Source organism: Lichenostomus cassidix, chromosome 18, assembly GCF_008360975.1.
Source record: "Lichenostomus cassidix isolate B80296 chromosome 18, HeHo_3.0, whole genome shotgun sequence".
Taxonomy (NCBI): Eukaryota; Metazoa; Chordata; class Aves; order Passeriformes; family Meliphagidae; genus Lichenostomus; species Lichenostomus cassidix.
This window is the reverse complement of record NC_139498.1, coordinates 7,451,325-7,478,937: the sequence shown is the minus strand read 5'-3', so window position 1 is coordinate 7,478,937 and position 27,613 is coordinate 7,451,325. Positions and strand designations below refer to the sequence as shown.

The window sequence follows — 27,613 nt, the reverse complement described above, 5'->3', positions numbered from 1 at the left end:
ATGAACAGTTTGCAGCACTGGAAGATCACAGGGGATTTCTCAGGATGGCAAGGAATGTCCTGACAGGAGACTTGCAGTTGATCTCTAATGCACTACGGAGCATTTTTGGTAGGGTTTTTCTCTCTTTTTTGCTTTTTAACATCTACACAGTTAAAAAAAGAAAATCATTCTTAACTGATGCACTGGTTGTTTTTCCTTTTCAGTAAGAGCCCTTGTGTTCAGAGTTAGGATTTGTGCAAGCACACTTGCAAAAATATTTATGGCTGAGTCAGGAAAAAGGGTTAAAGTTAAGAGACAAGCTGTTGGATCTAACAAAGACCAAAACCACTAAGTGTAAAATTCAAACAGCTACTTTACTATCTATAAAAGGCTTTTTGGGGTGGGGTTTTTTTGCACAATTGCCAGTTGAATATGCTGTATTGCAGTCAGCTGCCACGGGCGAGGGTCCAGCCATCACTTCCATTTGCTTTTCAGCTGTTGTGGCACTACCTGGAAATCATGGAGCTGGAATGAGACTGGCTAGAGGAGGTGGTGGCAGCACTGAGCTGGGAGAATCCACTGTGGCTTGATTCAAGGCTGGTCATAGATCCCCTGCAGAAAAAAAAAACCAAAGAAGAAAGCAGTTTTAAGCTTCAGAACACACAAAGATTATGATTTCTGCTCTGTATCTCTATTGTATCTGTTTGCACACTGAATAAAAAGCAAGTAACAGTTTTGGTGCAGATACTCAAAAGCTTTTCTGCCTCAACACATAAAATAACAAGGACATTGCACCCTTTTCAAAATTATCAGATGCTGTTCAAAGAGACAGAGATTTAATTTCAGTCAAGTTTATGCACTGGCAGGAAATAAAATTGAACAACTGGAATTTGAATTGCAACCCCTTTTACAGGACAACCTGCCAAGCCAAACAAGCAAAGTGACCAGTGATAATTACCACGAGATAACTAATTAACCCCTTTCATATGTTAGTTGCCCTCAGTGCAGCTTTTTAAGGCCCTCACAGTTCACTCCTATTTAAGTGAAGTTGACACTGACTTGATCATCTAAATATCAGCAAGGTTTGGCATTGGCTGACCCTGGCCAGACATACCTGAAATCTTCAGATCCTATCACTTCTGTATAGTACATCACTTTACATTTGTGAGAGGACACCTGTAGAGATGCCAACACATCATCCACACGAGGCAGGTTGGTTGTAGCACAGGCAGGCATGCTGTGGAATTTCCACTGTAAAATGTAAAAGCCAGGCCACCTGGTCACGTGAGAGCCCTGCAAGCAGACACAACAAAAATCCAAAATTAACTTGGTGAATAGAGATTTGTAGGCTTGACATCTCTTTTTCAAGCTTAGAAAAAGTGCTTCATGCCCATAATTTTTCCCCAACGCCAGTATTTCAGCTCTTCAGCCAACTGGCAGTGCTGGGAGACTCTTCCCACACAACATCCTTATCTAAGCTGGGATGGAACACCAGCAGTTGCTCCAGCTTTTCAACAGTGTCTAGAGGTTAGGATTTAATACACTGAAAGGACAAGTTCTGCTTTAAAACAATATCCATTTTTCCATTTCTCTTCATTCTAAGCTGTGCTTTGAGACAGTGAAAAGAGCAGTCAAGGCTCCTGCCTCACAGTTCAAGAGGTCACTGCCCATATTTCCAGTTTAACACTTCCATCTTGGTGATTTCAGGAGCTGCTTTTTCAGGCTGTTTGATTCTTATGTCAAGTCAACAGGAACAGCAGTGGCAGTGTGTGACTGTAAACATGCTGCATGTTACATCAGACTTGGTAATTAAAGGACAGGTTGTAAATGGCATAAAAAAACCTTCAGGAGCTTTGGCCATCAGGAGCTCTTACACTGCCCATTAGAAGGACAGACACACAGAAACTCAGATTTAATTTCCAGCCTTCTCTCATTACTGAGGGCAGGCATTGTGAAATTCCTCAAACACAGACTGCTTGCTGCAGGAAATACCTGTCAGAATTACAGCACAAAGCATGTTTTCTACTTTCTGGATGTGCATTTCATTTTAGGTGGACTCCCCACATTCCTTGCTGATCCATCTCAGTCACTACCAGACTGATGGAACTTCCTCTCCCAGCAGATCCCACGTAAATCCCATCCCTGCTCCCTGCAGCATCCAGCCTGAAACAGCAGCTGAACTGCTGGCCAAAAGCAAGCAGCCAGGCCAGGACTGAGTCAGCACTCAGTGCTCAGTGCTGTGAGGTAGAGCAGGCAGCTTGGGCTCCATCTGCCCCCACAAGGCTCTGGCTGTCTCACCTGCACACTCTCCCCTTCTTTGCAGATCAGGGGAGACTCCACCATGCTGTAGTCACGGCCCAGCTGCCAGACTTTATCTATCAACTGGACGTTGTTCCCACCAGGAGATGTAATACTGTGAGCTCCCAGGGAGTCCTTTTTGGGAGGCTGTGGGGCTCTTTTGGAATGGAAGATGTTAAAAACAATGTCGCCCTTGCACACGTCAAAATCCCATGTGATCACAGACGAGGCATCCACAATCTGAATGAGAACCTGGGACAGGAAAGACACATTAGACAACAGCAATTTGCTCAGTAAAGGCAAACTCCTACAGAAAAAAAAAAAAAAAAGACAAAGAACAGAGCTTTTTTGTTGCTGGGCTTAGTTCCTACTATTAAAAAGTCAAGGCTTTTTACTAGTCGAAAAAAGGCATTGCAGATACAAATTCCCTCCTGATGGGGTGTCTTCGTTTTAACATGTGATTTTCAAGAGCTTTCAAGCAGCTTCTAGAAATATTGCTAGCTTTGCTTAGAAGAATATGGCTTTGAACTAAATGAAAACCAGTGATATTCTCTAAATGGCAACAAAATTACAGGAGGAACAGTCACAAACTTCAGCTACTAAAGCATCACGATGCACCAGCTACAGAAGGTAGAAGCACAGCAACTAAATAAATCAGCTCTAAACCATTCCCAGGCCAAGAGACAGAGCTCAGGGCAGAGGGCTGAGATGAAAGCAAAGGGCAGCTGGAGCTGTACCTCATGTGGAGCTCCTTTGAAGACACTTGCAGACTGGTAGATTGTTTCAGTCCAAAGCTTGATGTCTTCATTTTCCAACTCTTCTGCTGTCCGGTAGAGGGACTTGGGAACCAGCCCACCCTCTGGCACTTCACACTAAAACCAAAACAACATTAAAAATTATCTCCTGTGGCCATGCCATCATGTACTCTGCCTGCCAGCTTCAGAAAGAAAAATTCAGCAATACTCTGGAGAAGGGAAGAGGTTGAAAGTAATTTTATAGCTTGTATGTGACACACATGTAGTTATTTTTACAATGATCTGGGTGAGGTGTCTGCAGAACTGGACACCAGGGGAACAGATCTTGTACATACACAAGAGCCAGAACCCCTGAAAAATGCTGTAATTATTGTTTACACCACCTTACACTGAAGGAAGATGGGAGACACTGCAGAATCCTGAGGAAAGTGACAATAGTGACTAAGTCTGAAAAATAAAGCTACAGAGACCTGAAAGAACTGGGGTAGCTAAATTAAGAATGGATAGTGGGGAGATATATAAGTTTCCAAGCAGGCAAAAGGACACTGCCAGGAAAAAGTTATATATATAAAAGTTGTATATATAAAAGTTACAGATATATAAGTTTCCAAGCAGGCAAAAGGACACTGCAGCAGCTGAAACTTCAGTTTTGAAGTTACAGCTGTCTGACAGCTCAGTACTGCAAGTGATTACACAACTTCCCTAAGCAAACTTCTGTTTTAATAAGCCTGTAGCAATGAAGTTGACAACAGGTTCCACTGAAGTGTCTGGGGAAGCAGAAGTGTTTGGTAACTGAATTACAACAGAGAATTGAAAAGAGCTCAGAGAAGTCATTTTTGTTCAAATACCCAGAAGTAAAGAAGGAGGGAGAGACTCTGCCACTGCCTGTAACTGGCAGGAAGTATTGTAGCAATTTGCTTTCTGGTAACACTCACTTTTGCTTACTTAAGCAGTGGATTTTGCCAGCTTTGAGCTTCAAATTAGATAACACTGAAAGCTACTGCTGCAGCAAAAAGCAGCCCACTGGAGATAAACATGTGCTCTACTCCAACACGTCTAACTGTACCTCATTATCATTTGAGACTCTATTGCAACACAGATGAATTTTCAAATATGGTGCAGAAATTAATCTAGAGAGTGTACAGGGGCTGAAAACACAGCAAGCCTGTGTTGTCAAAACATTACAGGTGAAACAAACCTTACAGTGCCAGCAAGATGTTAAAATGCCAGATCCAGCTGACAACCACAGTCTAGGCAGGAAACAGCATGTGACAAGGGACCGAGAAATTACAGTTATCCTGCAGTACAACAATTTTTCCTGGTTTGTTGGGGGTCACTGAACACCCTGTGTGAGGAGATTGGGCTGTTTGTTGAGCCCTGTTAGCAGATGTGCCACATGTTCCCTCGGGCTCCTTATGGGATCAGTTGTTTTAGGTGGCACAGGCTCTTTTGATCAGCTGGTGGTGACAGCTCCTGCTCAGAGCTGTGCTACCACGTCTGCCTGAACTTGTCAGGGACCAGACTATGGCTGTGAGCTGTGCTTGGCTATTTTAATAAGGTATTTGATAGTCATGCTAGAGAAGCACTGCACTTCTCTTTTTAAAGTGGATCCAGAAAACAGCACTGAGGCTGGAATCCTACACCATAGCCCCCACCTTCAAACTACACCAGAAATTACTCTGTGCTTACTCTTCTTTGCTTAGAGGAGAGGAAAGATTTTAAAAAAACCCCACAAATAAACTGCTTTACACAATAGTTTATATTCATACCATGCACTCTCCACCAAGGAAATCAGGGATAATTTCTTTATCGATGTAATCCAGCAGTCCCCCAGGACCCTGGTAGTCATTTCCAGCATAAATAAGGAATTTCTTCCTAGTGTTGTCATCAATGAATGGACTAACCTGCAAAGAAAGAAAAACAGAACAGATCAGGCCCTCACATTTTTCTCAAGTCAATTTACATTGTTTTCAAGTCAATTTGGAAGAAATCCATTTGATCACACTAACTGTTGCCAACCTAGTTATGCAAAGTCCACACTACAAAGAAATCAAATTAGCCAAGTGTGTATACAAGTTCTTGGGTTGTGTTTTTTAATCCACTCCAGGAATCCCATATAAAAGGTATCTTTTCAAATGGCAACATTTGCTGCACATACAGCCTGATCTCTGAAGTGCTTTAAGAAACTGGGAGAACTGAGTAATACCTTGGATGACACACATACCAGTGTCCAGAGAACTGGGAATACTCGAGGTGCTCTTAGGATAAGAAGACGACCCAGGGTCTCAGGGTAATTAGCTTCAACCACCTCGATGATTCTCAGCAAGGCCTTGACACCAGGTCTCCATAAATGCCTCATGTTCAAGCCTTCCAGATCTACTAAACAGGTCCAAGAGCTGAATTTGAGAAAGACAAAAATAAAGAGAAAAATCTCAATAGCATCAAAATTCTCCTTGCTTATGCAAGTGCCCAACATACTGAAATGTGTGGACCCTCTGCATGTTTTTTTGGTTTGTTCTGTTTTACCTCCTTGCTTTGTGCTGCCTGTAGACACTGGAGCTTATGGTGTGTACAATGATCACTTTGCACACCCTGCACAGTCCCCCAAAGGTATTTTAGACTCCAGAGAAAGGTTCAGTTCATATGAAGCCAAAAAAAGATCCTGTCAACAGTCAGCCCAAACATTAAACCATTGCTTTTACTGGGAGATCAATTAAGTGGCCACGCTGCTGCTCTGAAGCAATTTAACATTCACAGTGCAGATTTCCCACTAACACACTGCAGTAGCAGTGCCAATAGTCATCAAAACTAATTCTGTTGTCAGATCTCAGGGAAGGAAGCTTTTTCTATAGGAAGAGATATGTTCTTAATACTAACTACTGAGCTGCAGCATGTGTTTCAGTTTCTTTCCAAGTTCAGGTCTCGCCCTGGGCAGGAATTCAAGATTTACAGCTGTGCTGCACCAGCCAGCAGCCATTACATTATGCATAAGGCTCCTATGAAACACCAAACCCTTCTTTGTTTCTCTTTAAATGTTTAATATGCAGCCCTTTAGGATTACAGCTACAAATGAACATCCAGTAGGCAGCACCCTTTCACTGTTACAGACATGTGACCTCTGCCTTGGATTTGACCTCTCTTGGAGAGTTAGGGCAGCAAGTTCTGTAACAGGGAAAGGATAAGCAGACACACCACACACCCCTGGACCTTACAGATTAGGGGAAGGAGGCAGATATTGAAGACACATGATATCTTTTTAGGGCTAGTTCTGCCTTCATTCCACGCCCTTAAATCCATTTTGCAGTTACCACTCTCACAAGTGACCCCTACAATGACTTAAAGATGGGCTAACAAACCACTTTTGACTGAACTTCACATGAAGCCATACCAAAACCTGGAAAACTAGATCCCAGGCTTCACAGGAGCCTCATGACCTCACCTTGGATCAAGAGCTGAGTAGCCACATATAATAAATGGAGAATGCAAACAGGAACTGAGTGTAATGGCTTTGGAGTGGACTAGAGAGGAACAAGTGACATGAAAGCCACACCTGAAATTACTGGAATGGTTATCCATGGTATTATCATGGCCTGATTTTTTGGCAACCTGTACCAATGCCTGTAAAATCCCCCAGAAAAAGAAATGGGAGTTAGGCTGCACTGCTCTGCAGATATCCAGCACTCAAAGAGAGCTGAAGTGTAACAGCCCAAACAGAACCTTTATGAGCATGAGACCAAAACTGCTGTGACAGGTGTTGTGTGTCCCTCAGGCTTCCCCAGGCACATTCCCTCTGGCACTAACTGGGGAGGCTCTTAATTAACTGTCCTGTGCCTATACCTGTGTGTGAGAGACAGAATACCCTCTGCTTGTTCCACTGCCTCACATTCCCCCCACACAGCCCATGAAAGCAGGCAATTCCCAAAGAGCAGATTTTACCTTATTGGCCTGCCAAACACTTTTGTGTTCTCCTCACATCGCCTCAGTCCTTCTTCATTTATTGAAAGAACCTGCACAAGAAAGAGTGTGGTTTAGAGAAGAAAGTCTCAAACTCACTAGGTGGGATAAAGAAAATATGTTTATATCCAAAGACTAATTAAAACTACGAGATCAAAACAGCATGAACTTTCTCCCCCCACCAAAGAATGAACTAGAAATCACTACAATTATCCCTAATTACTCAGAAATTAAAGCCCCTTTTGAAATCACAGAAAGTAACCTTGAAACAGAACTAGGGCAAGCAAACAGAATTTAGTGTCTGCTTGGAAATGCCACTAGGAGAGAAAACGTAAAATCCAGTCCCTGCTTTTAATAGCTACTATGGCTTCTCTTGTCATTACCAGGAGTCAAAAAATGTTAGTGCAAACCTGGAATTCTGCCAGCTTTCTGCTTGGAAGCTGAGCAGACCCACAGTAACAGTCTGAGTGATGCCTTTAGAGAAGACAGAACTACAGGCAAGGACTTTTTCTTTTAAAAAAAATATTCTTATCCTTTGAGTACAGGCTGACAAAACCTGAGTGTGCCATTTTCTCTTCTGTACAAGCGCAGAGACTGGAGTTTGAAGCCCTGCACAAGTACAGAAGAATCTGTGCAAATGCCAACCAACAGCCACAGGAGCTGCCAAGAACTCCACCTTTCCACCATCAGCCTGCAGTGGGAAAGAACACACCAGGAGCTACCAGGAGCTGTATTCCAACCAAAAACTGATGGCCAGTTACAGAGAGTTCAGCAGAACACCCAGAGTGATGGATGCTGTGGGAGAGGGAATTTCTAAAGGCAAATTGTTAGGAGCACTCACATAGCGCAGCAAGGCCTCCTCCCCCAGCGCTCGCACCAAGCCCTTGGTGTCCATCTGTCCCAGCCTGAGCACGTACAGCGGGCGACCATCTGCAGGGACACAAACCACCAGTGTCACCCTCAATCACACAGCAGGAGACACTGGAGAGAGATATTTCTGGGCTAAAAGTTCAGATGGAAACAAACCGTAATAGTTAAAACTCGCCTGGAAGAGGAAGAATCAGGAGCAACATAAACATCACCCTGTGCAGCTACACCAACAGATTAGCTGTAAATGAGCTGCAAAATGGAGATGTTCTGATTCACAGATAGCTCCCTGACCTCCCAGGAAAGTTCAGAGGACTTGGAGTACATCAGTACACACCAGACCTTGGTATACACAATTAATGACACAGACTATTCTTAGCTTCCAGGACAGCTCAGGTACACCCATGAACTGAAGCTTTTAAACTATAACTGCAGAGCTGCAAGAAGGCTGTAAGGCTTTTATCATACATGATGCAACTCTGCTCTTGAGAGTTTACAGCAACCTTTCCGGAAAAATAGCCATCCTGACATCTGGGAAATAATAAAACCAAGTGTTAACCCAGAGCTTGCCCTCTGCAGTGTCTGCTGGAGCCACTCTCCAGCTCTGTCATTGCACCCTGTGCAGAACTGGCACACAGCCCTGCTTATGCAGGTTGAGCCTGGTGAGAACAGATTCTGCTCCAGAGATCAGCTTCAGCTGGGCCCTCTGCATTAGAGCCCTGCCTTTCCACAGTCATCTGCCTGCACACTGGGGCAGCCTGACACTGGCAGGATATTCAGGCATTAAGCTAAATTATTGTGCTGGCTGAAATTGAGAATCAAAGTTTGCATTTCTGGCTCTTAGCTGTCCAAAACAGCTCCCAGCCTCCCCCTAATGCTGTGATGCACTTTTTAAGCTTTGCTTCTTCTATTCTAATACACAGGCTAAATAATCACCAGCTTAAAAAAGTGAATATGTTAGGACACAACATAAAAAGAAGAAAAAAGGGAAGCTTCCTACATAAAAATCTCCCTCAAATCCTGTTGTCTGCTCAGCTTCACTCCCCTCCAACAGCTGTAGAGAGGTTATCAAATTATCATTAAGTACTTTGGGACACAAGGAGAGAAACTGCAAAACATACACTATTAAAAAAACCAACAAACAACCAAAACTGCAGAGTCAAGGCAAGTTATTTATTTGGCAAAGACACTGCCCCCAAGGAAGTTCACAGTCTTTTATGTTTTATCAGGTGGACTAAAAGAAAATGTTATTTTAAAATCAGGACACAGTTATCTTGGAATGTACTGTTTAGCTTTTGAAACACTAAACAAAAACTGCTATTAAGCTTCAGAGCAGGTCTCCCACCCTCCCAGACAGAGATGCCTCCAAATCCAAACTAACAGCTCAGTAACCCTGGTCCACCCAAATGACACATGAAGGAGAGCCTCAGCTGACAGTGCTGTGTTATCACTGTGCAATTTATATTCCATTAGAGCTTTGTGATTTTAGAAAGACATTAGATTGAAGAATTCCTGTCAAAATAAAAGCCCCTCAGATGTACAGAAAACTGTGCTAATTGCAAGCCAAAATAATAACTTCTTTTCTTTAGCACTGATAGCTCATTCTAGACAACATGCTTCATTATCACTGCTGCCTTTCCTTCAGCACTAAAAGCCACACAGCATTCAGCCAGCTTAAGTTGGGCACATTTAGCGTATGTAGGAGGAAAGGAGCAATACTAGAAAAGAGGGTTTAAAAAAAGAACCTACCGCTGTAAAATTTTAAATTATAGAGAATTGCTCAGTTCTGAAATTGTGTTTCCATTATTGACAAAGCCACGCTTCACTTGTGGGCACGTTGCAAGACAGATCAAAGGAACTGCAGAGGAAGGGAGGGGGCATGAAGTTCACCACAGGACTGGAGAACTTCTCAGAAGAACATTAAACAAGCCTTTGATGCATTCTGCACCTTTCTGCTCACTGGCAGGACCCAGTTGTGTGCTATTGACTGAGGAAGTCTTTGTAAAGGACAGACAAGGAACAGGCTGAAAGAGAGAACTTATTAACAGGTCTTTTTCCCCACAATCTTTACAAGCACATTCTCATTTTCCATTTTCTCAGTTTGAGGTCTGTCAAACCCAGAGCAGCGGGGAAGAGCCATTCAAGCTCTGTGATTAAACTTCTGCTGCGTCCTCCCTGTCTCCTGGCCACTGCTGCTGACAGCATCCTGCCCTGTTTCATATGCTGCTTGTAAAAGGAAGAGCTGAGCAGAAACAATGGTGCCTGGTGGGAAAAGACTCAATCAGAGCACAGATCGCTCGCAGTAAGAGATCATTTCCTTATCTGAGGAGCCCAGCTTGCCTCAAGCCACAAATTCCAACGTGTTTCATTTCTATGCATGTATTAGCAACAAGATCAGTGCACGATAAAGCACAGGGACAGGGGAGTGTGTCAGGCTGTGGCTCGCAGTACAAAGGGAATTCAGCCAAAGCTGCTTCTCTTCTTAAACAAACCTGCTCTATTTCATGTTTTTGCAACATTCCACTTCTCATCATTAAGCTGATTGTAATGCCAAATAAATATTCATCTATGCCATCAGCAGACTTATACAACATCAGAAATAAATTGATTACAAAGATATACTTATTTACAAACATCTTTTAATCACTGAAAGAGCACACTCAGCACTTGCTGAGTGTAAGCAAGTGCTGTCACCCTTGAGCACTACGGAAGTGCAATTAATCACTTTTTTTAAGCTCCTGGCAAAGCAGACTTAAGTATGTCAGTATCAGTCAGAAAGACTGTGATCCATGAGTCTGCCTCCAGCCCCTAAGGAGATGGCAAAGGCACTGGAACAAGCTGCCCAGAGAAGCTGTGGATGCCCCTGGAACTGTTCAAGGCCAGGCTGGACAGGGCTCTGAGTAACCTGGTCCAGTGTAAAGTGTCCCTGTCCATGGCAGGGAGATGGAAAAACATTTTAAATCCCCTCTCAACCCAAACCATTCTATGAGCCTATGGATTTAATTGTCTTTAGTACATAAAAACTGAAAAATTCTAACCATCTTTCCAGTCATCTCTAGTTAACACAGAGACAACTATCACCTTTGATTCAAAACATGGAAAGGCTGTTCAATATCCATACCTTTGTCATGGTGATGCCAGCCTCCTGCATAGTAATCCTGGAGCACTTGGGGAGGATTCCAGGTGTCCAGAATATAATCCACCTGGTGCTGCTTACGCCACGTCAGTGACTGGCAAAGGATCTCTCTTGCTTTGTCAATGTTGAAGTCCCGGGCACGAAGGAATCTTAAAATGTGCTCATCCTTTGGGATCTGTTAAAAAAAAAAAACCCAATTTTGTTCTCAAGGTTTGAAACAGGAACAGAAACTCAAACACTAGAAGCTGAAAAATGTGCAGCCCTGCAATGATGCAAGAGGATGGTGTGTAACACTGGGAGTTAGTCAAGGAAGTCAGCCTTTGTTGGAAACAAAATCATGAGCCCTGTCAGGCACTGCAGCTACCTTCTTAAGGGATATAAAAATTTCATAAACTCTAATGTAATCATTTCCACCTGTATGACCATGCCAAGCCAGCCCAGTTTAAATAAATCAGGACAGAACACAAGACTGTGTTTTATTGTTAAGTAAGAGGAAGCTGAGACACACATGCAAATCACAAGGCACTGGAAAAACCCCAGCCTTGCTATCAGTGACTTAACTGGCTCCACTGCTACCAGTGTTTCAGTATTCAAAAGTATGATGTTTGGCCAAAACAAACAAATGCAAAAATAAGGTCATTGTAGAAACCAGGAAGACTTGTAAAACTGATATTATTCTCCTGAGGCAGTTTAACTGACATTCTGTGAGACTTTCATGCTAATTATTTAAGCACCTCAGCTGGCAAAGTCAGCTGGACAGTCACAATGAACTCCTCCTATTGCCACTGCTTAAATTTAGGTTTTGACCACAGAGGGCCACTTGACAGGAACAGTCAGCCCCAGGGGGTGTGGCAGGACACTTCCCCAGGCCCACCTTGTGTGTCACACACCCTGAGCCACAGGACACCCCCAGTAACTCACTTTGCCTTTGTGCGTCTCCTGGAGCCACTGGCGCAGGCGGATGAGGCAGCTCTCCTGCATCGGGGTCAGGTCCCCCAGGTACCTCTTGATGTAGTCTGCATCCAACTTATCTAAAAAGAGATTACAGGTGATCAGAGTGCTCCTGAACTGACTGAGGCAGAGTACTAAGTGATGTGATTTGCTGCTGTCTCAAAGCAGCTGCTGCATTCGGTGCAGTCAGATCTGAATAAAGCTCCTTTGAATGGATAAAAAGATGAGCAAGGCAACAAAGAAAGTCATCTTCATGAAGAAGATAAAATTCTCCTTCTACAACTAAGGAAGGAGGAAAAGCAGACATTTGTAGATGCAGTTTGCCAGTATACTCATACTCATCAATCCACAGCACCATTGGCTTGCTGCTTCTAGAAACACTTAAGAGAAGCTCTGATCTCCCAGTGCAAGAATTTTCCCAAATTCTCAGAAGACTGAGTCCAGGGAAGTTAAGCGGTTTCCTCCCCATTTTTCCTATAGTTATAGACATCCCTGACCTTCAGGTCAAGAAGCAAACTGTTCATTTCAACCCACTGAACAGCAAAGAGTTTCTCTGCTCATACCTGACCACCACTTACAAACTCAGCCTGTAGCAGCTCCCTGAGCTGCGCCACATGTCACTGCTGGCTGAGCTCACACTTTAACACTGCATGTCACCAACCAAAGAGCCAACCTGGAGCTCCTCAGCTGCCCAGGAGAAGCTGCCCAGTGCTGAGAGCCTCTCCAGTACAAAGCTATCACAGTTCAACATGGAAAAAAGCAATTCCCCATACCATCTGGTGTTCCTGCGGTGGGCTCCGAGGGGCTGCTGGAGGTGTTGAGGATCTCCTTGTTGTTCAAGCCCTCCTTTGTGGCAGATTCTGGGATATTAATGGCAGGTGACACTGGTCTCCTTGGGTGGGATGTGCTGCTCTCTGATTTACATGCAACAGGAGGAGTCCAGCGAGGAACAAAAGTTATTCCTTCCTCCTCCAGTTGCTTCAGGTAGTATTCTATTATTTCTTTTCCCTTCAAAAAAGAAAAGTTACTTCAGGTACTGAAAGCTCACCCATTTAAAAAGGATTGGGCTGAAAACCCAATTAGTGATCAGACCTCTGTAAAGATTCCACTTGAAACAGCCCCACACAGACACACTGCCCCAGGCTTTTAACAAAGCAACCCAGCTTTCTGAGCAGAGCAGCCTGTTACTTAGCAGCAGCTTCATTGTCCTTTGGTGACTTGGAGCCAGGCACATCCTTCCCAGTTGCAGGCTCACCTTTTTAATATTGCTGGTGTACTGCTTCATGGCAATCTTCTCCACTGTGCTTTCAAAACCAAAAAAAGATTTGATATCCAGACTTGCTGACTGCTCAAAACAGGTCCAGTCTTCATTGTCAGGATGAACCTGAAAGACAAAAGATCATGCAGCTCAGTTATCCGTGTAGGGGGTTTTTCCCCTTCACAATATTTGAAATGTTTCTTGTTTTACAGGTTCACACAGTCAAAAACATTCAAGTAGAATGTGCAGTGTCTTGCTTCACTTGCAAAACAATGTTGGGAAGAGGCAATACCAGAGGACAAAAAGCTGGGAAGACCTCCTATGGGTTCCATCACTCTTTTTTTGTCATAACAACAAAGAGGAGGGTGGAGAAACACAAGAGCACCAGCCAAGAGCCAGAGGACTGCACATCTGTACACTGTCTCAGTCTAGATAAGGGATGGGACTCCAGGGTGTCTGTGGAACAGAGCAAAAGTGATCTCTGTGCTGTGGCTGATAGCCCAGGGCCAGCTGAGCCAGGCTGAGCCCTGCAGCACAACAGTGGGAGTATCTCCAAGCACTGCAGTCCAGATGTGTTTCAACAGACTGTTCCCTCACTGACCTAGGAGGTGCTTTAGCATTTCGTAGAATGAAAACTATTTTAGTTTGTTCTCCCATGATAATGCCCCAGACAGAAGTGCACACTCCTCACTCAGCTGACACCTTCCCTCTCAGCTTATCTCTTGCTTTACTGACATGATCCTGAAACAGACTTTTAGTTGGACTCGATCTTGAACGTCTCTTCCAACCTAAACAATTCTATGATTGATGCTGATACTGTTACAAAAAGCTGGTTTTTAAACTCTCTTCAGCTAAAACAGATTTGTTCGAGCAATTTCTAGGCTGGGCTCTGATTTTGTCATTACAAAAACATCATGAAAGGCTGGATTTCTGAGCTTGCAACTGGCCTGATGCCTTAGGGTTCCCCTCCCCCTCAAAACATTCTAAAATTGGCTAAGAACATGATCAACACTTTATAAGGAGACAGCTAGATTAAAAAAACCTTTTCCCTTTATTTTCTGTTTCTGCTTTAGGGAACGGGAGGTACAAGAATAGCTTGTACAGCCTAAGTACAAATCATAACAACATCATTTAAGAAACTTCCTGTATTTTCATAAATTCAATTATAAGTTACCTTTAATAAAAATGAGCTTCTAGAAACGATTATTCTTCCATTAAAAACCTGGTTTTGTATTTACCTACTAATTTCCTGACTGAGTAGAGCAAAGAGAAGTGCTGTGTTTTGTACATATTTACCACATGCAGTTCTCTGTACAGCACTTCCCCTGTTTAAACAGAGCTTCCACATAAAACTGCAGTAAGTGGAAGAGCATTTTTAAACTTGCCCTGGAAATAATGGCAGAAATAATTATAAAAAGATTAGATAATAGTGTCAAGTGGGTTTGACATCCAGTGATCTTTTAACTACAGGTTAAACACAACAGAAAATGTTATGACCTGCACATAAAAAGAGTGCTGCAATACAGATAAATCAGTTACATTTGTTAGCTCTGATCTGACCTTTAACATCAATTTGAAGTTCTACTGCTACAGTCTGTGCTTTGAGAGCCCATGAGGATGGGCTGAGCCATCCAGAAATAAACCATGACCAGAGCAGAGCAGCAGGCCTGCCACCAGACCCCTCTGCATCAACATTTGCACCGAAGACAAAGAACAATGAAAAAAGATAGGTTAAAACATAGCTGACTCAGTGAACTTCTGTCTGAGCAGAAGGCAAATCAGCTGAACTTTCCCTTGGCAGTTCTGTCAGGGTGTCAGCAGCCTCACCAAGTCCCACACTGCTGCTACAGAGCGCAGATTTGCCTAAACAGAGCTGTCAAACATGGCAAATTATGTTGTGTTCTGCTCTCTGAGAAGATGCTCAAACAAGAGGGTGCCAAACGTGTCTCAGTTCTTGAGGCAAGTGTGTTACATTTAACACTAACAATTATCACTCAGGGTGGTGTGTTGGCTATTTTTTCTTTCAAGACAAAAGCCAGGAACAGCCCAAGTTTTGGTTGAGTCCTGGGATCTAAGCACTGCCTTAGCTCCATCTGCAGCCCCACCAAGGGCCTGTTACTCACTGTGTAGGAGCAGTGCTCATTAATGATGACTCTGTTAGAGAAGGTTTCATTGTAGGCTTCTATATGGAGAGTCCTTTCTCGCCTGTTCAGAGAATTCTTCTGGACAAAGTAGACATAGTCGACCCCTGCAATCTGGGGAAGATGGCAGAGATTCTGTTAAGGTACAATATTCATGTGAAGGGACATGCAGAAGCACAAAGCAGGCAGTTCAAAGCTCATCACCTTTTTCAGCAGCCGTGGTGCATCGATGTCCAGCTTGCAGCGCCGCTCGATCACATGGATGGCTCCATCCTCACTCTTGTACTCATTTACAGTGTCACTGGCTACAAACATGGGGATCAGAGGGCACGTAGGAAACCTTCTTTCATATGCCTGTAACGATGGAAATAGAACAAACAGTCAGCACCATTAACTGCTGAGGGTGTGCTTAGAGTTCCTTCACCAGCATTTGGAGGCTCAATGCCCTTCAGAGTCTCTGTGGAAGGGGCTGAGCCTTCCTGAATCCACATTAGAGCTGAAAGAGTCACAGTGCATTCCAAACAATCCATTTATTAATATGTTCCTTTCCAGCAAGACAATTTTTAAACCACACAAAATAACCCATTTCTCCCCTCCCTCCGAAAAGGAAGTTACTCATTCTGTGCCATGACAACCCCCTTGACAACAGGAACAGGAAAATCAGACCCTCCAGTTCAAAAATACCACAAGACAAAACAATTATGTGTTGGATTAAAAAAACCCACTTACTAATTACCGGTGTTTCACCAAGCTGTCTAGAGGGATTTCATACAGCTCCCCAAGGTCTAATAAAAACATTTCAAAAGCTATTTCTTAAGCTAATAGAGCTCTCAAGCTCCCTGAGCACAGTGTCTTCCTAATGATTTCACTGCAGTTTATCAGCTGTTTTGTCCAACAACAGTCAGTCTTAATACAATGAGCTCATTTCACACTTCTGAAAATGTACAACTTCTTGCAACAGCTTTGACTTTGGTAAAAGAACACACTCATGTAAATAAGTTCATCTCTTAAATACTTGACACACAGAGAAGATAGTATTAATTCAGACATAGACAGGATAGTTAAGGATCTGGGTGACTAAAACAAGTATTAGGAAAAGGGGTGTTATCCCCATTAGTAAACTTCTTGAATTTTAATTTTAAAACCACTGTGGCTGGAAAATATAAGACAATTGTTATTTTTTCGCCTTTTCTTTCATAGTCATTAATGTATCTCTGCTTCTCTATGTCATTTTTCTTTTTCTCATGGGGTAGCAGTGAAGCAACTAACTCTTTAGCCTGCCTTTCATACTGTGAATTCCTCCAATTTTTGCTGTTATCAGAACCTCATTGGCTTTGGTGAAGACGTAGGATTTTGCAAGGTGTCCCAATGCAGACGAAAGTGTAAATAAAGGAAATCAGAGAGAACATCACAAAACAACTCTTTAAAAGAGGTAAAATATCCACTCTGTCTCTTTAGATGATTTTAACTGCTCTGAAAACAGCTGGGCTGAAGCACCAACAGGGAGAGGGTGTGGAACAAAACAAGCAGCAGCTGCATGAAGTATGCAATGGTGGGGCTGGAACAGAACAGGTCTCTTAATTCTCCCTTTAGAACAATTAAAATATTTCAGTTTATTACCAGTGTTCAGACCTAGTTGAAGGCAGTGTTACTATGGTGACAGTGGTGTAAGGCACTAAAACAGTGTCAGCTTTTTTTCCCCTTGTGCATATTTTTAAACCGTTTTTGCAGCATGACTGTCCCGAGTTCATAAAGAGCCTCTGTAAGGAAAAGAAGTGCAGCCAGGGAAGGGGTTACACACACTCCCTTCTCCAGCCTTCATCTGTGCACAGCTGGTTTGGTTTAACTGAAGAATAGCAATAATTCCTGGGCTCAGAGATGTGTGCACAATAGTAGTGACAGAGCATTAGTGTTGTAACACAATAGGCAGCAGTGGGGGAGAAAATCTTTCACAAGGCCAAGACAAAGGGAGGATGGGTCCTATTAACATGGTATAAGAAGTTTCTTTTGTCCTGTTGGTATGGCAAAGAAGTTTCTTGTTTCTTTTACAAGGCTCTTGTTCTGGACAGAAGGCTGTACATTTTAGTTGCTCATGTGTAACCCTGAAGAAGTCTCAGTATTCTTTCTGAATCTCTATTTTAACAGTGTTTAACTACACTAATTGCAGTTAAAGTCAGGGAAAGAAAACATTGCCAGAAGGAGCAGAATTTAGAAGTATTTCTGGTTTTCACATTTCTTCATTTAATACTTTTATTTTATTTGAGGGCCTTATGTTACAATTATTTTATAGACAGGAGAGCAGGGGCAGGAGGTATCTAACATTTTGCAAAGTCTTTTTTACATTTGGATGACAAGTTTTCCCCATCTGAACAGCCTCCTTTATGTCAAAGCCTTGGCAAGTCTCTTTCATTGCACATGTTGATGCTTTTCTCATCTCAGGCCTCCAAACACTTTGTGTTTGCCCTGCGAACATTTGCAAATCAGAGCACTACCTGCTCCTGTTTGTTGAACTGTGAACAAAAAAATGCCCAAGAACGTGTTGTTTCAAATGGCAAGACTGAATTGAATGTGTTCAATGTGGAAGACAGCAAAATAATTATCTGCCAAAAGCTGGCAAGCTGAATGCTTACAGCAAAGTACTTGAGGGTTTCCAAGAGATTAACAGTGACTTAAGATTCTTTCTCCCTAAAGAACATACACACAGAAAACTGTTCACAGTCAATTTTATTAGGCTCTTAAATTAGGCTGGTTTTATTTCTTTATGCCCCACTGCCAATATGTCCTTGTGATGCACCATTTCTCAGCACAGCCCTGCTTGAAGAAAAGGTGATCAGAGCAAACCATTGCCACACCAAAATATTCAACCTAATTTCTTTCACAGTGTAGAGTGGGCAGAAGAAAGCTGCTGAACGCTACAGGACACTGACAGATCTCCTTTCACCATGAACCAACCCAGCACAGGAAGAAAACCTGTAATTTGTGGTACAACACAGCAAGAGTCACTTGAGTCAGAGCAGATTTGCATGGCCAAGACTGGAGCTGTTAAAGGAGCACGAGAAGATTAAAGAAAGATCAAACACTGCTTTTATTTTACAGTAGAACTGAAGGGATTTTGCTGTGTTACTGGAGTGTTTCGAACCAGAATTTTTGTCTCAAATTCAGCTTTGCAGACAGGAAATAACTGAACTGCATTATGCACCATTCCTCCAGCAGGCTGATAAAGCAGAATTTATTATAAAATGCTGCCCATTCCTTGTATGACAGTGTTGTGGTTAAACCTGGACAGATAGGTCTCTCTTTACAATTAAAATCAGATATTCCACATCAGTGTTCCAATTTCACTGTACAGATGCAATCGAAGACAGCTCCTCAAAAGAGAAGCAGGTACAGAAAATCCTGAAGAACTCCATGCAGGAGTGAAATGCTGCTGCTGTAGCACTAAATGCATCCAAGAATGGTGCAAGGATATGACACTGTTTCTATTTTCCCATCACATTAACACACCCTGGAGACTGACACAGAGCACAAGTCAAAAGCACAGATGTGCTCATCCTCAAAACCCTTCAGCTGCCGTTGGGCTTGACATGAAGTCACAACACCTCCTCGGCTGAGACAACTGCGTACTGATCTTTCAAAAACTCAGTTTAAGTCTGCAATTCTGCAATTCCTCAGTAATGTACTTCTACAATTTCCCACCAGGCTCTGGAACATTTGTGTACTCTGATACATTAGAAGCTGCATTGTGCATCAAGAAAAACACAGTCTGGTGAAGCAGCTTGAACTGCAAATTTAACTTTCTTAATGCATGTTAACAGCAAGAGCACTGACAAGCATAATTTCAACCAAAATAGCACTGTAATAAAGCTTCTTTTCCAACTGCTTCCCTTAGCAACTCATGCTCAGAGTAGAGTCAAAATAACAGGATTTATTCCACTTTTATCCTTCCTAGTATTTCAGCTGAGTGTGAAGACATGAAAGCAATTCAATAGCCAGACTATTTTAAACCCATTGCAGTCGTTTCTCATAGCCAAGGGAATTGTACTTGCTGCCACTGCCCTTAGATTTTGGAATTCTAATATCAGGAAAAATGAGTTTCTTTCAATATACCACCTTTAAAACAGCACTTAAGTATGACCCCAACCCAGTTTTCAAAGATTTCTGGCTTTTGGCTTCTCAAGCCATGCCTAGGGCTAATAAAATACCTTGATAATAGGCATGTGCTCAGTCGACTTTCAGTGGGGAGAGTCAGTCATTTATGCAAATAAATTACTCAGCTTCTCTGGCCAGATTAATATATTCCCAGTCTCCTGCCTTCAAGGATAGGGATTATTTAGTATTTCCATTAGATGACTCAAAACGATCTTCTACACTTAAAAGAGGAAAAAAAAAATCCTCCAAACAGAAATTCTAACCTGGTGGAATACGGCATATTGAAAATTAGGCATATTGAGGGCTTTAACAGCTTAATAGCATGAATCAAGCTGTTAAGATGTTTTATTTCTTTTTGATGTTTTCTGTCTGAAATTGCTGGAAAAGCAGCATTCCTAGAGCAGCACCACATTCTCCAAGGACACCTCAAGAGAACCCACAAACAGATTAATCCTGGCAGCCCAATCTCATCTGCAGCACTCAGTGCTAACTTTAATTTCTGCCTGCAGCACCTGACCATGTGTGGGTACCAATCTGCAAGTGCATACACATATTCCCTGTGCTCTCCTATCCACTTCCAGTGTGTGGGATTTCTGAATTATTCATAAACACACAAGAAACAAGCAGGGTCACTCAAGCAGGATGCTGCCCTGGCTCGACAGGCTGCATTCCAGCAGCCTGATCATTCCTGCAGAGCCCTGCATCCCTTCCTCCCCTCGCATTAGAGCACTGCAGATCAATAGGAAAAGCAGCGACTTATGGGAGGGCAACCAAGAGGTTTTAAATTCTTGGCAGCTGAGCTTGGAAAGAAATAATTCTGGATGAAGTCTCACAGATCAGCAAATAACTTTTCATGCCCTGTAGTCTGCTTTTCAGAGCTCTCTACCACTCCCTTTGCAATCCATACATATGTATAAAAATCATGACATTTGTTCAAAGCAGTATAAAAATCATGAGACTTGAACAAAACAGTGTGATCTCGTTGCCTGTGCCTCTGAGGGATGTAGCTCACATGGGAGTGATCAGCTTGGGGGCGTGTGTGCAAGAGAGCAGATGGTTACAGTGGATACACCTCAAAGCTCCAGAAATAGGGGGTTTGGTAAGGTAACAACACTCCCAGGCACTGGGGAGAGGAAACGTGAACTGAACTGCACGTTGGGGAAGCACAAACATCTCTAACATACAGGTAGTCAGCTCTCTAGGAAGAAAATCCCCTGTGAAGCCAGTCCTGGAAGGACAAGTCCTCCAAGGGCACATTCAGGGCTCCCAGGCAACAAAGCTACCCTTGGCTCTGTGCAGTGACCTTCCCCCTTAGAACAGCTCTCCACAGCAGCACTTGCTCACAGGTGGCTTAAGTGGTTTTTTTGACCACTGTGTTTTCACTTCATTAAATGCTCTCATTTACAAAGAGAGGAGTTATTCTCTTATTGCTGGGAAACAAAGGCTGCTTGGCAGGCACTCAGTTCTAGAACTCTCTCTGGAAAAGATGCAGAAGGCTTTAGTTACACAGACTACAGATGAGGTTTGTGGGGACTACAAACAACCCATCAGCACGAGAGGCAGGGTCAGACCTGTCAGTGAGTGTGTGCCTGTGTATCCTCTAAACAAAAAGCTCCTTTATGTACCATTCCTGGTCCTTGACAAATATGAGGTAGTTTGACAGTCCTTTGACTTTGTAAATCTCAGCCCAGTCCATGCCATCGAGGTATGACTGTCAGAGTGTAGAGCACACTATGGCTTACTTTAAAAGGGGAAAGAAAAAAAGTTTAAGCCTTCCATTGCAATTTCTACTTTGAAAAGGTGTTTAAAAGTGTTCAAATTCGAGCTAGAACAAATACACTCCCCCAAAGCTTTTCCAGCAAGATTCACCAATGGTGAACCTGCTGCCTATCAGAGCAAGATCAACAAACAAAATGTTTGCATAACAATTGATCACTGAACTGGATTAAGCAATTAGAAAGTACATCAGGAAATACCTTGTGTGGAAGCAATTTGGATTAAAAATTATAACTCTTCAGCTGAAAGAGAGATGCTGCAAAGATTTTGAGAATTAAGACAAATGAAGCAGGCAGCAAGCATCCATTAGAAAGGAAGGTTCTGTTCCATCTTGGTTTGTTAAAAAAGAAGCAAAGTCACAACACCACACATTTGAATATACCTTTAATACGTTAATTTTGGAACAGGGAAAATCTCTTCCACTCCATGCAGAACAGAATTCCACAGAGGAGAAGAAAATCCAGGAAAAAAAATAATTGTACAACTGTCCTTTCTCCCCATCACACTTTCCTACAACTGCATCCTGACCTGTTTCCACTCTGTCCATCTTCTATCCTCCCTCCATTACAATCCAAAAGCATTATACCCTGTAGTGGTACAAGTCATTCAAGAACAGGATAAGCTGTCTTCACCCTCTGTTCCCTGGTACAAGATGAAATCTGGCCATCTAAATAGTAATGATGCCTATTAATTGTACCCAAGATAAAATAAATAACCCTTCTGTAAGGTACACCGAAAAATCAATAGGACAAGTCAATATGGGTAAGACAAACACTCTGCTCCATTTCAGAGGCTAAAGAGGTCCTGTTTACAACACAAGCATAAAAAGTGATACCGACATGGAACTTTCTAACTAAATGATCTTTAGTGCATTAAAAATGTAAAACAGCACTGTTCATATCCAGTCTTCCAAAGCAAAGCATTCCCAAGTGATTACCCAAAATGGCCCAACTCCTACTTTGCAGGAGTACATTCCCACCTTAAAGTTCATAAACAGTAGAGTTAGTCTTAAATTTGCATAAAGGAGGCTGTGAAAGTTTTATAAAATAATGCATCAAATCCTTGAACTACAATTGCAATGGCTTTTGTTTTTGAAGCTCTAGGTTTTGTTGGTTTTTTTTAATAGACCACACAAACACGTTATTATACAAATTATCAGACAAGTGCTAACAAGAATCTACTCTGCACAGATGTTGTTCATGAGTTGTAATTGAAGGTTAATTATTTCTCAAACAGCGAGAGAAGCAATCTTGAAAAACAACCTTGGATGCACTCCAAGGCAGAGATCAGAGCTTTCAGGTACAGTATCTGGGAAGAGAAATTGTCAGTGGTTCAAAAACTTACTGCAGCATGATATTCAGATTCTTCAAATGCCATATTTATGATATTGCACTGAAGTGGTGCTCAAATTTACAGCCCAGGTCTTCTGTCCAGAAGATCCAGGAGAGGCTTCCCACACTGAGTCCTGACCTCACAGACTTTACAGGACCCTGCAGTCTCTAAGCACTCCCTGGGCTTTGAACACCCACAGCTGTTAAATAACCATGCTCCAAGCAGCCCTTACTCCCTACAAACACTGAAGGCCACTGCAGAAACCTTTTCATTAACCACCAGGGCTTTACTGGGCCTTGTTGGAGCATGAAGTGCTAGAAGAACTTGTTCTATACAGTATCTTTGACTCAGGGAAAGCATCTGAAACCATAACTGGCTTAGCAGCCAGCAAATTGAGCTTCCTCAGCTCACCTCTCCTTCTGTGGAATAGAAATGAAATCCCTGAGAAATGCTCCATGAAACCAGGAGGTGAGGAAAATGAAGCCATCTGTAAGCAGAGGTGAACAAGAAAACATTTCTTTTCCTGGCATTTACCAAAGCCATTAAATTCTTGCCACTGGCAGCCCCCTGCCACTCAAGAGTCCTGCATGGAAGAAAAGGTTTTATTAGGTGTATAAAAGAGCATAATCTGTACTCGTCCTTGTCTTCTTTTGATGCTTATACTTGTTTAAGAGGTTCTGTTGATCTAATCAGGCTTCACTGAAAAGGATTTCAGGCTCTACACTGCTATGAACAACCCACTTGTGCCTTGTAAGGTCCACAAAGAAAAAGGAAGAAAGGATGAGCAGATTTATTCCAATACATTAAAATTCACCCCTAGCTTAACTATATAAAGCCTCACATTTTATTACTTCATATAAAAAGAAGACTGTTCTGTCCATTTTTACATTTAGCTGTACCAGAAGCCCTCAGCACTTTCCAGTTAAGTAAATACCCAGTTAAGTTTCTTGAACATTTCAAATAGACTCTACCTGTTAAAGTGATCTTGTCTTCAGTGGATGTCACCATTGAACAAACAATATCTATTTGTTCTACCAAACAGGTTAACAGCCCTGCCACATGCCAAGCAGGCAATTTGCTGCTCAAATCCTAGAAACATAGCAAGAAACCTCCCAGCTTCACATCCATTCTGCAAATTCCTGAAAACAATGAGGACATTGCCCATAACCACTACAAAATAACCCAGTATACAGACTAAACTCAAATTCAATAACTACTTTGTGATCTTGTAAGAAGGGCTTTGATTCAGTAAATTAAAAATCTCTATGGAGACAGGAAACAGCAGAGAAGTTATTCTTGTGCTTTAGCTCCACTAAGTTACTCTAGGACCATAAAAATTTAGAGACAATTTTTTGTTGGCTCCTGGCTTCAAACCACTCATCCAAAACACATGAGGGATGTAGATGGGGAAGCAAAACAACCTTTCAGAACAGAGACAGAACAGAGCTTTATCTCCACACAGCTCTGCAGACACAGTCCAGGCTACTTCACACCTATTCAATCTCTTCCAAGTCTTCTGCAGTGCAAAAGGAACAGCTTCATGTTAACTTTCAGGCATAAGCACAGTTTATACACATAGCCAATCACAAACATCACAGAATACCACTGAAATGGTGTTATAAAGGAAACTGCAGCTCGATAGCTCACAGAGTGCTGCTTACACAGCACATCACCTTGGATTTCTGACAGCAGGACCTTTCATGTGTTGAACTGCTACAAAGCACTTCCAAGTGAAAGCAACTGCATCAACACACCAGTACAGGCATTTCTGCTCATCTCTGTGGTTCAGGCAGCATTTCCATGGTTACAGTGTTGACCACTACCGGTTTTAACTACACTCCAAGTCCAGACCAAATGCATAGCTTGGCAGTTTCAAGAGCCCTAAAAGCAATCCTGCAGGCCAGTTCTTGTAACCTGGCTTTGAGTCCCGTGAGGGGGAATGCACTGGGAATCATGAACTCATTCTGGTTGGAAAAGACTGTTAAGATCATCTAGTCCAACCACTAACCCCAGCACTGCCCAGTCCACAGCTGAAAACTCAGCACACTGCTCATGACATCTTCCAGGTCATTGCAAAAGCAATCACTGAAACTGGATAGATCTTCAAGGAAACTCAGCACAGCATCCACACCATCTTCCCAAACTTTGGTACCCATTTTAGCTTGTCCTGCTTGTGTTTAAACTTCTTTCATTTGAGGTCAAGATGGAGAAAAAGTATCAGGAGTCTTACTGAAACCAAAACATTCTCACTGCACAAAACATGACCCCATACCTCATGGACTTTGGGATATTATCTCAGCTGTCAATCGCAGGATACTGTTTGCAACAAGTTCACTTCTGGTAGCTGTTGCACAGAATTTTGGAGAAATTCAGGCTGAGAATCAACCAGATAGGATTATGCATATTAGAACCACTTCAATGAACAGGATCTAGAAGTAATTCCCTATTGCTATTAAGTTATAGAAGATATCAACCCCTGCCTTAAGAGGATGGTAACAATTTTATGGAAAAAAATTTCCTTGGAGCATTTAAAAAAAAGTTTACACTCATTTCAGAGTTTTAGTTTATATTCTCTGCAAGGAAGTGCTTGTTCATCTACCAGCATACAAACCAGAAATCAAAAGGATTTCACAGGCAACTTATCGAAAGAATGCTCCATTTAGCACCAACTAGATCAGTAAAACACTCAGTTTATCCATGGAAATACTTAATAATATGTGTTCATTAAGCATTCTTGACAAATTTGAGTTATACTAAAAGAAGCATTAATTCACTTAAGAGGGCCCAAAACCAAAAGTAAGGAAGGGGATAGAAGAAAAGGCAGGAGCAAGAAGTTTCTGGGGGACAGGAAGGTCTGCAGCAAACTTCCTCTGCATGGCAGCATAAATTTGTTGGCTGCAGAGCCAAGGAATCTCAGCCTTGGCATTCAGTGTTTTCAGGCATGAATAAAATTAATACTTTAATATTTAATTAAAATAATTTAGGCCTTATAAATAAAGCAGGAGATTCAGAACAGGCTATGAAGCAATCTTCTAGGTAAATGGAATTTTACTGATAGTTCACTGTTGAGTTATGCATCTGTGGTCACCAACTCACCAGACCAAGCAAAGAGCCTCTTTCCTGCACCAGTAAAAAAAACAGCCAGATGTAGAAACATCAATTCTCATGATGGATGTCACCAGTCAAGCCACCCATGCAGGCTCTTTCTACACAGATCTCTACTTTATCCCCCCCAGTGTACCCTTCCCATTCAACATCTGGCCATTTTCATTTCAGAGAAATGCTCAGAGAGAAGCTTTACCAGCAAAATTACAGTGGCCTGATGTTGCATGGAATGACACTGGAAGGGAACTAGCTCATAACCACCTAAGAACCACTCTGCTACACAGAGATTCAATCTTCCAGATAAAAAATAAATCTTCAATGATTTAATGTAATTTTGTTCAAAGCTTTGATGGTAAAAGGTACACCAATTCAGCAGGTAGAACAAACTGGGGATAAAGGATCTGGCCTGAAGACAAGGGCTAGTATTCCATCTTCTATCTGTAGAAGATGATCTTTAATAACCACAGACATGCCTCAACAGGACTTTAATCTGAGGATTGGTTACTTTAAAACAGATCCGAGTCATCTGTGGTTTGCTTAAATAAATTTTCACAGGTGAAATTGTGTAATAATTGGTTCTTGCATGGGAGCCTAAATGTCCATCTTCAGAGGACACCTTAATATGAGGGCAGGATAGAGGAGAAAGTGGACAGCTTGTGTAGGAGTTCCAGAGTCACACCTGCTTTGCCTTCCAGGCACACACAAGAGAATCATTCATTCTCTTCATCGCTCTGGGAAGTCCAGAGAGCCCAAAAGTGCTCAAGTGCTACTCTCCACTAAAGAGTGAGCAAACCAAACTTCAGCTGCAGCCTCTGCACAATCTTGAGACACAAATCTCTAAAATGAGAAGCTGGAATAGAGAAGTTGGGCAAGTACCACTCCTTCCTCAAGAAAAACAAAAGGTTAAGGACAGAAAGTCAACAACCACGCTGAATGCAAATAAAACAATTTTAATCTTCCTTTCCTTTGGAGTAAGCTGGGAAAGCCTGATCATTCAGGTTAGGCTGGCTTATGACTGAGAGACTAAGATCAAATTGCTGGTTAGAAAACAACTGACATTGCTCTGGTCTAGACTGAAGGTGGAACACTGAGGACAGATTTTACAGCTGTGCTGCTCCAAGTTGCTCCTCAACACATACACACCTTACCTGACCTAGTGGGGGCAACAGCAATACCAGATGCACTTGCAATTTCACTGTAGCTTGTTTATATCAAATGCATTTGCAATACTATTCTATACTCAGGAAAAAATGCCTGCCCTGTCCGTGTTCCAAGCAAGACAGATGGAAATCAGTCTGGCCCAGAAGCCACGTAGCTCCGGGCACAACACTTTGTTTGACAGAATGTGCCCTGCAATTAAAGTCAACCTCAGTAGTTCCTATGAGAGGAAACTTGGCTTCTGACCCCAATTGCACAGGACAAGACTGTTTTGGCTCAAGGTTAAAGTACTCTGGAGAAGAGGCTGACCTCCAAAAGAGCATCACAGCAAAGGCTGGCGACAGGCCAGGGAAAGCTTAAATGCCTGGAGACCGACATGTGATTACTGGGGAATGTGAGCTATTCCCAAGCACTTCCTATTTCTCTGCAACACTGGAGATACACAGCCCTTTACATAACACACGAACGTATCTGTGAATTTTTTAAGAGAGACACACAAAAATGACTGCAAACCCTTAAGCTTGTCCTACCGTTTCTTCTAATTAGCATTCCTTGTCTTACAGCAGCTGAACAATCAGAGTCATGCTCTGTGTTGCCAACAGGCATTTCAAAGGCATGGGGTATTGTCACACTGAAAGCAGAATTTGGTACTTGGCTTCCCCTTTCCTTTTCCAGTTAACAAAATTGAATGTCTGGTTCCTCTACAGTCAGTTTTTTAAAATTCAGCTGCAATCCCACTGGGTCCAGTGAGGAT

The 27,613-nt window shown here is 42.4% G+C and overlaps 1 protein-coding gene across 2 annotated transcripts in view; it reads right to left on the bottom strand.

Moving 5' to 3' along the window:
* Window positions 1–334: 334 nt before the first annotated feature.
* The window catches only part of SEC14L1 (SEC14 like lipid binding 1), a 39,082-nt gene continuing 11,803 nt past the window's right edge, over window positions 335–27,613 (bottom strand). For both annotated transcript variants that reach the window (XM_085077874.1, XM_085077875.1), the window contains exons 3-16: window positions 15,544–15,693; window positions 15,322–15,453; window positions 13,196–13,324; window positions 12,714–12,948; window positions 11,911–12,020; window positions 10,975–11,164; window positions 7,828–7,916; window positions 6,969–7,039; window positions 5,257–5,428; window positions 4,802–4,936; window positions 3,015–3,149; window positions 2,278–2,529; window positions 1,094–1,272; window positions 335–591 (exon numbers count right to left, since the gene is read on the bottom strand). In XM_085077874.1, coding sequence (XP_084934000.1) covers window positions 486–591; window positions 1,094–1,272; window positions 2,278–2,529; window positions 3,015–3,149; window positions 4,802–4,936; window positions 5,257–5,428; window positions 6,969–7,039; window positions 7,828–7,916; window positions 10,975–11,164; window positions 11,911–12,020; window positions 12,714–12,948; window positions 13,196–13,324; window positions 15,322–15,453; window positions 15,544–15,693 — 2,085 coding nt within the window. In that variant the 3' untranslated portion in view covers window positions 335–485. The remainder of the gene's footprint in view (window positions 592–1,093; window positions 1,273–2,277; window positions 2,530–3,014; window positions 3,150–4,801; window positions 4,937–5,256; window positions 5,429–6,968; window positions 7,040–7,827; window positions 7,917–10,974; window positions 11,165–11,910; window positions 12,021–12,713; window positions 12,949–13,195; window positions 13,325–15,321; window positions 15,454–15,543; window positions 15,694–27,613) is intronic.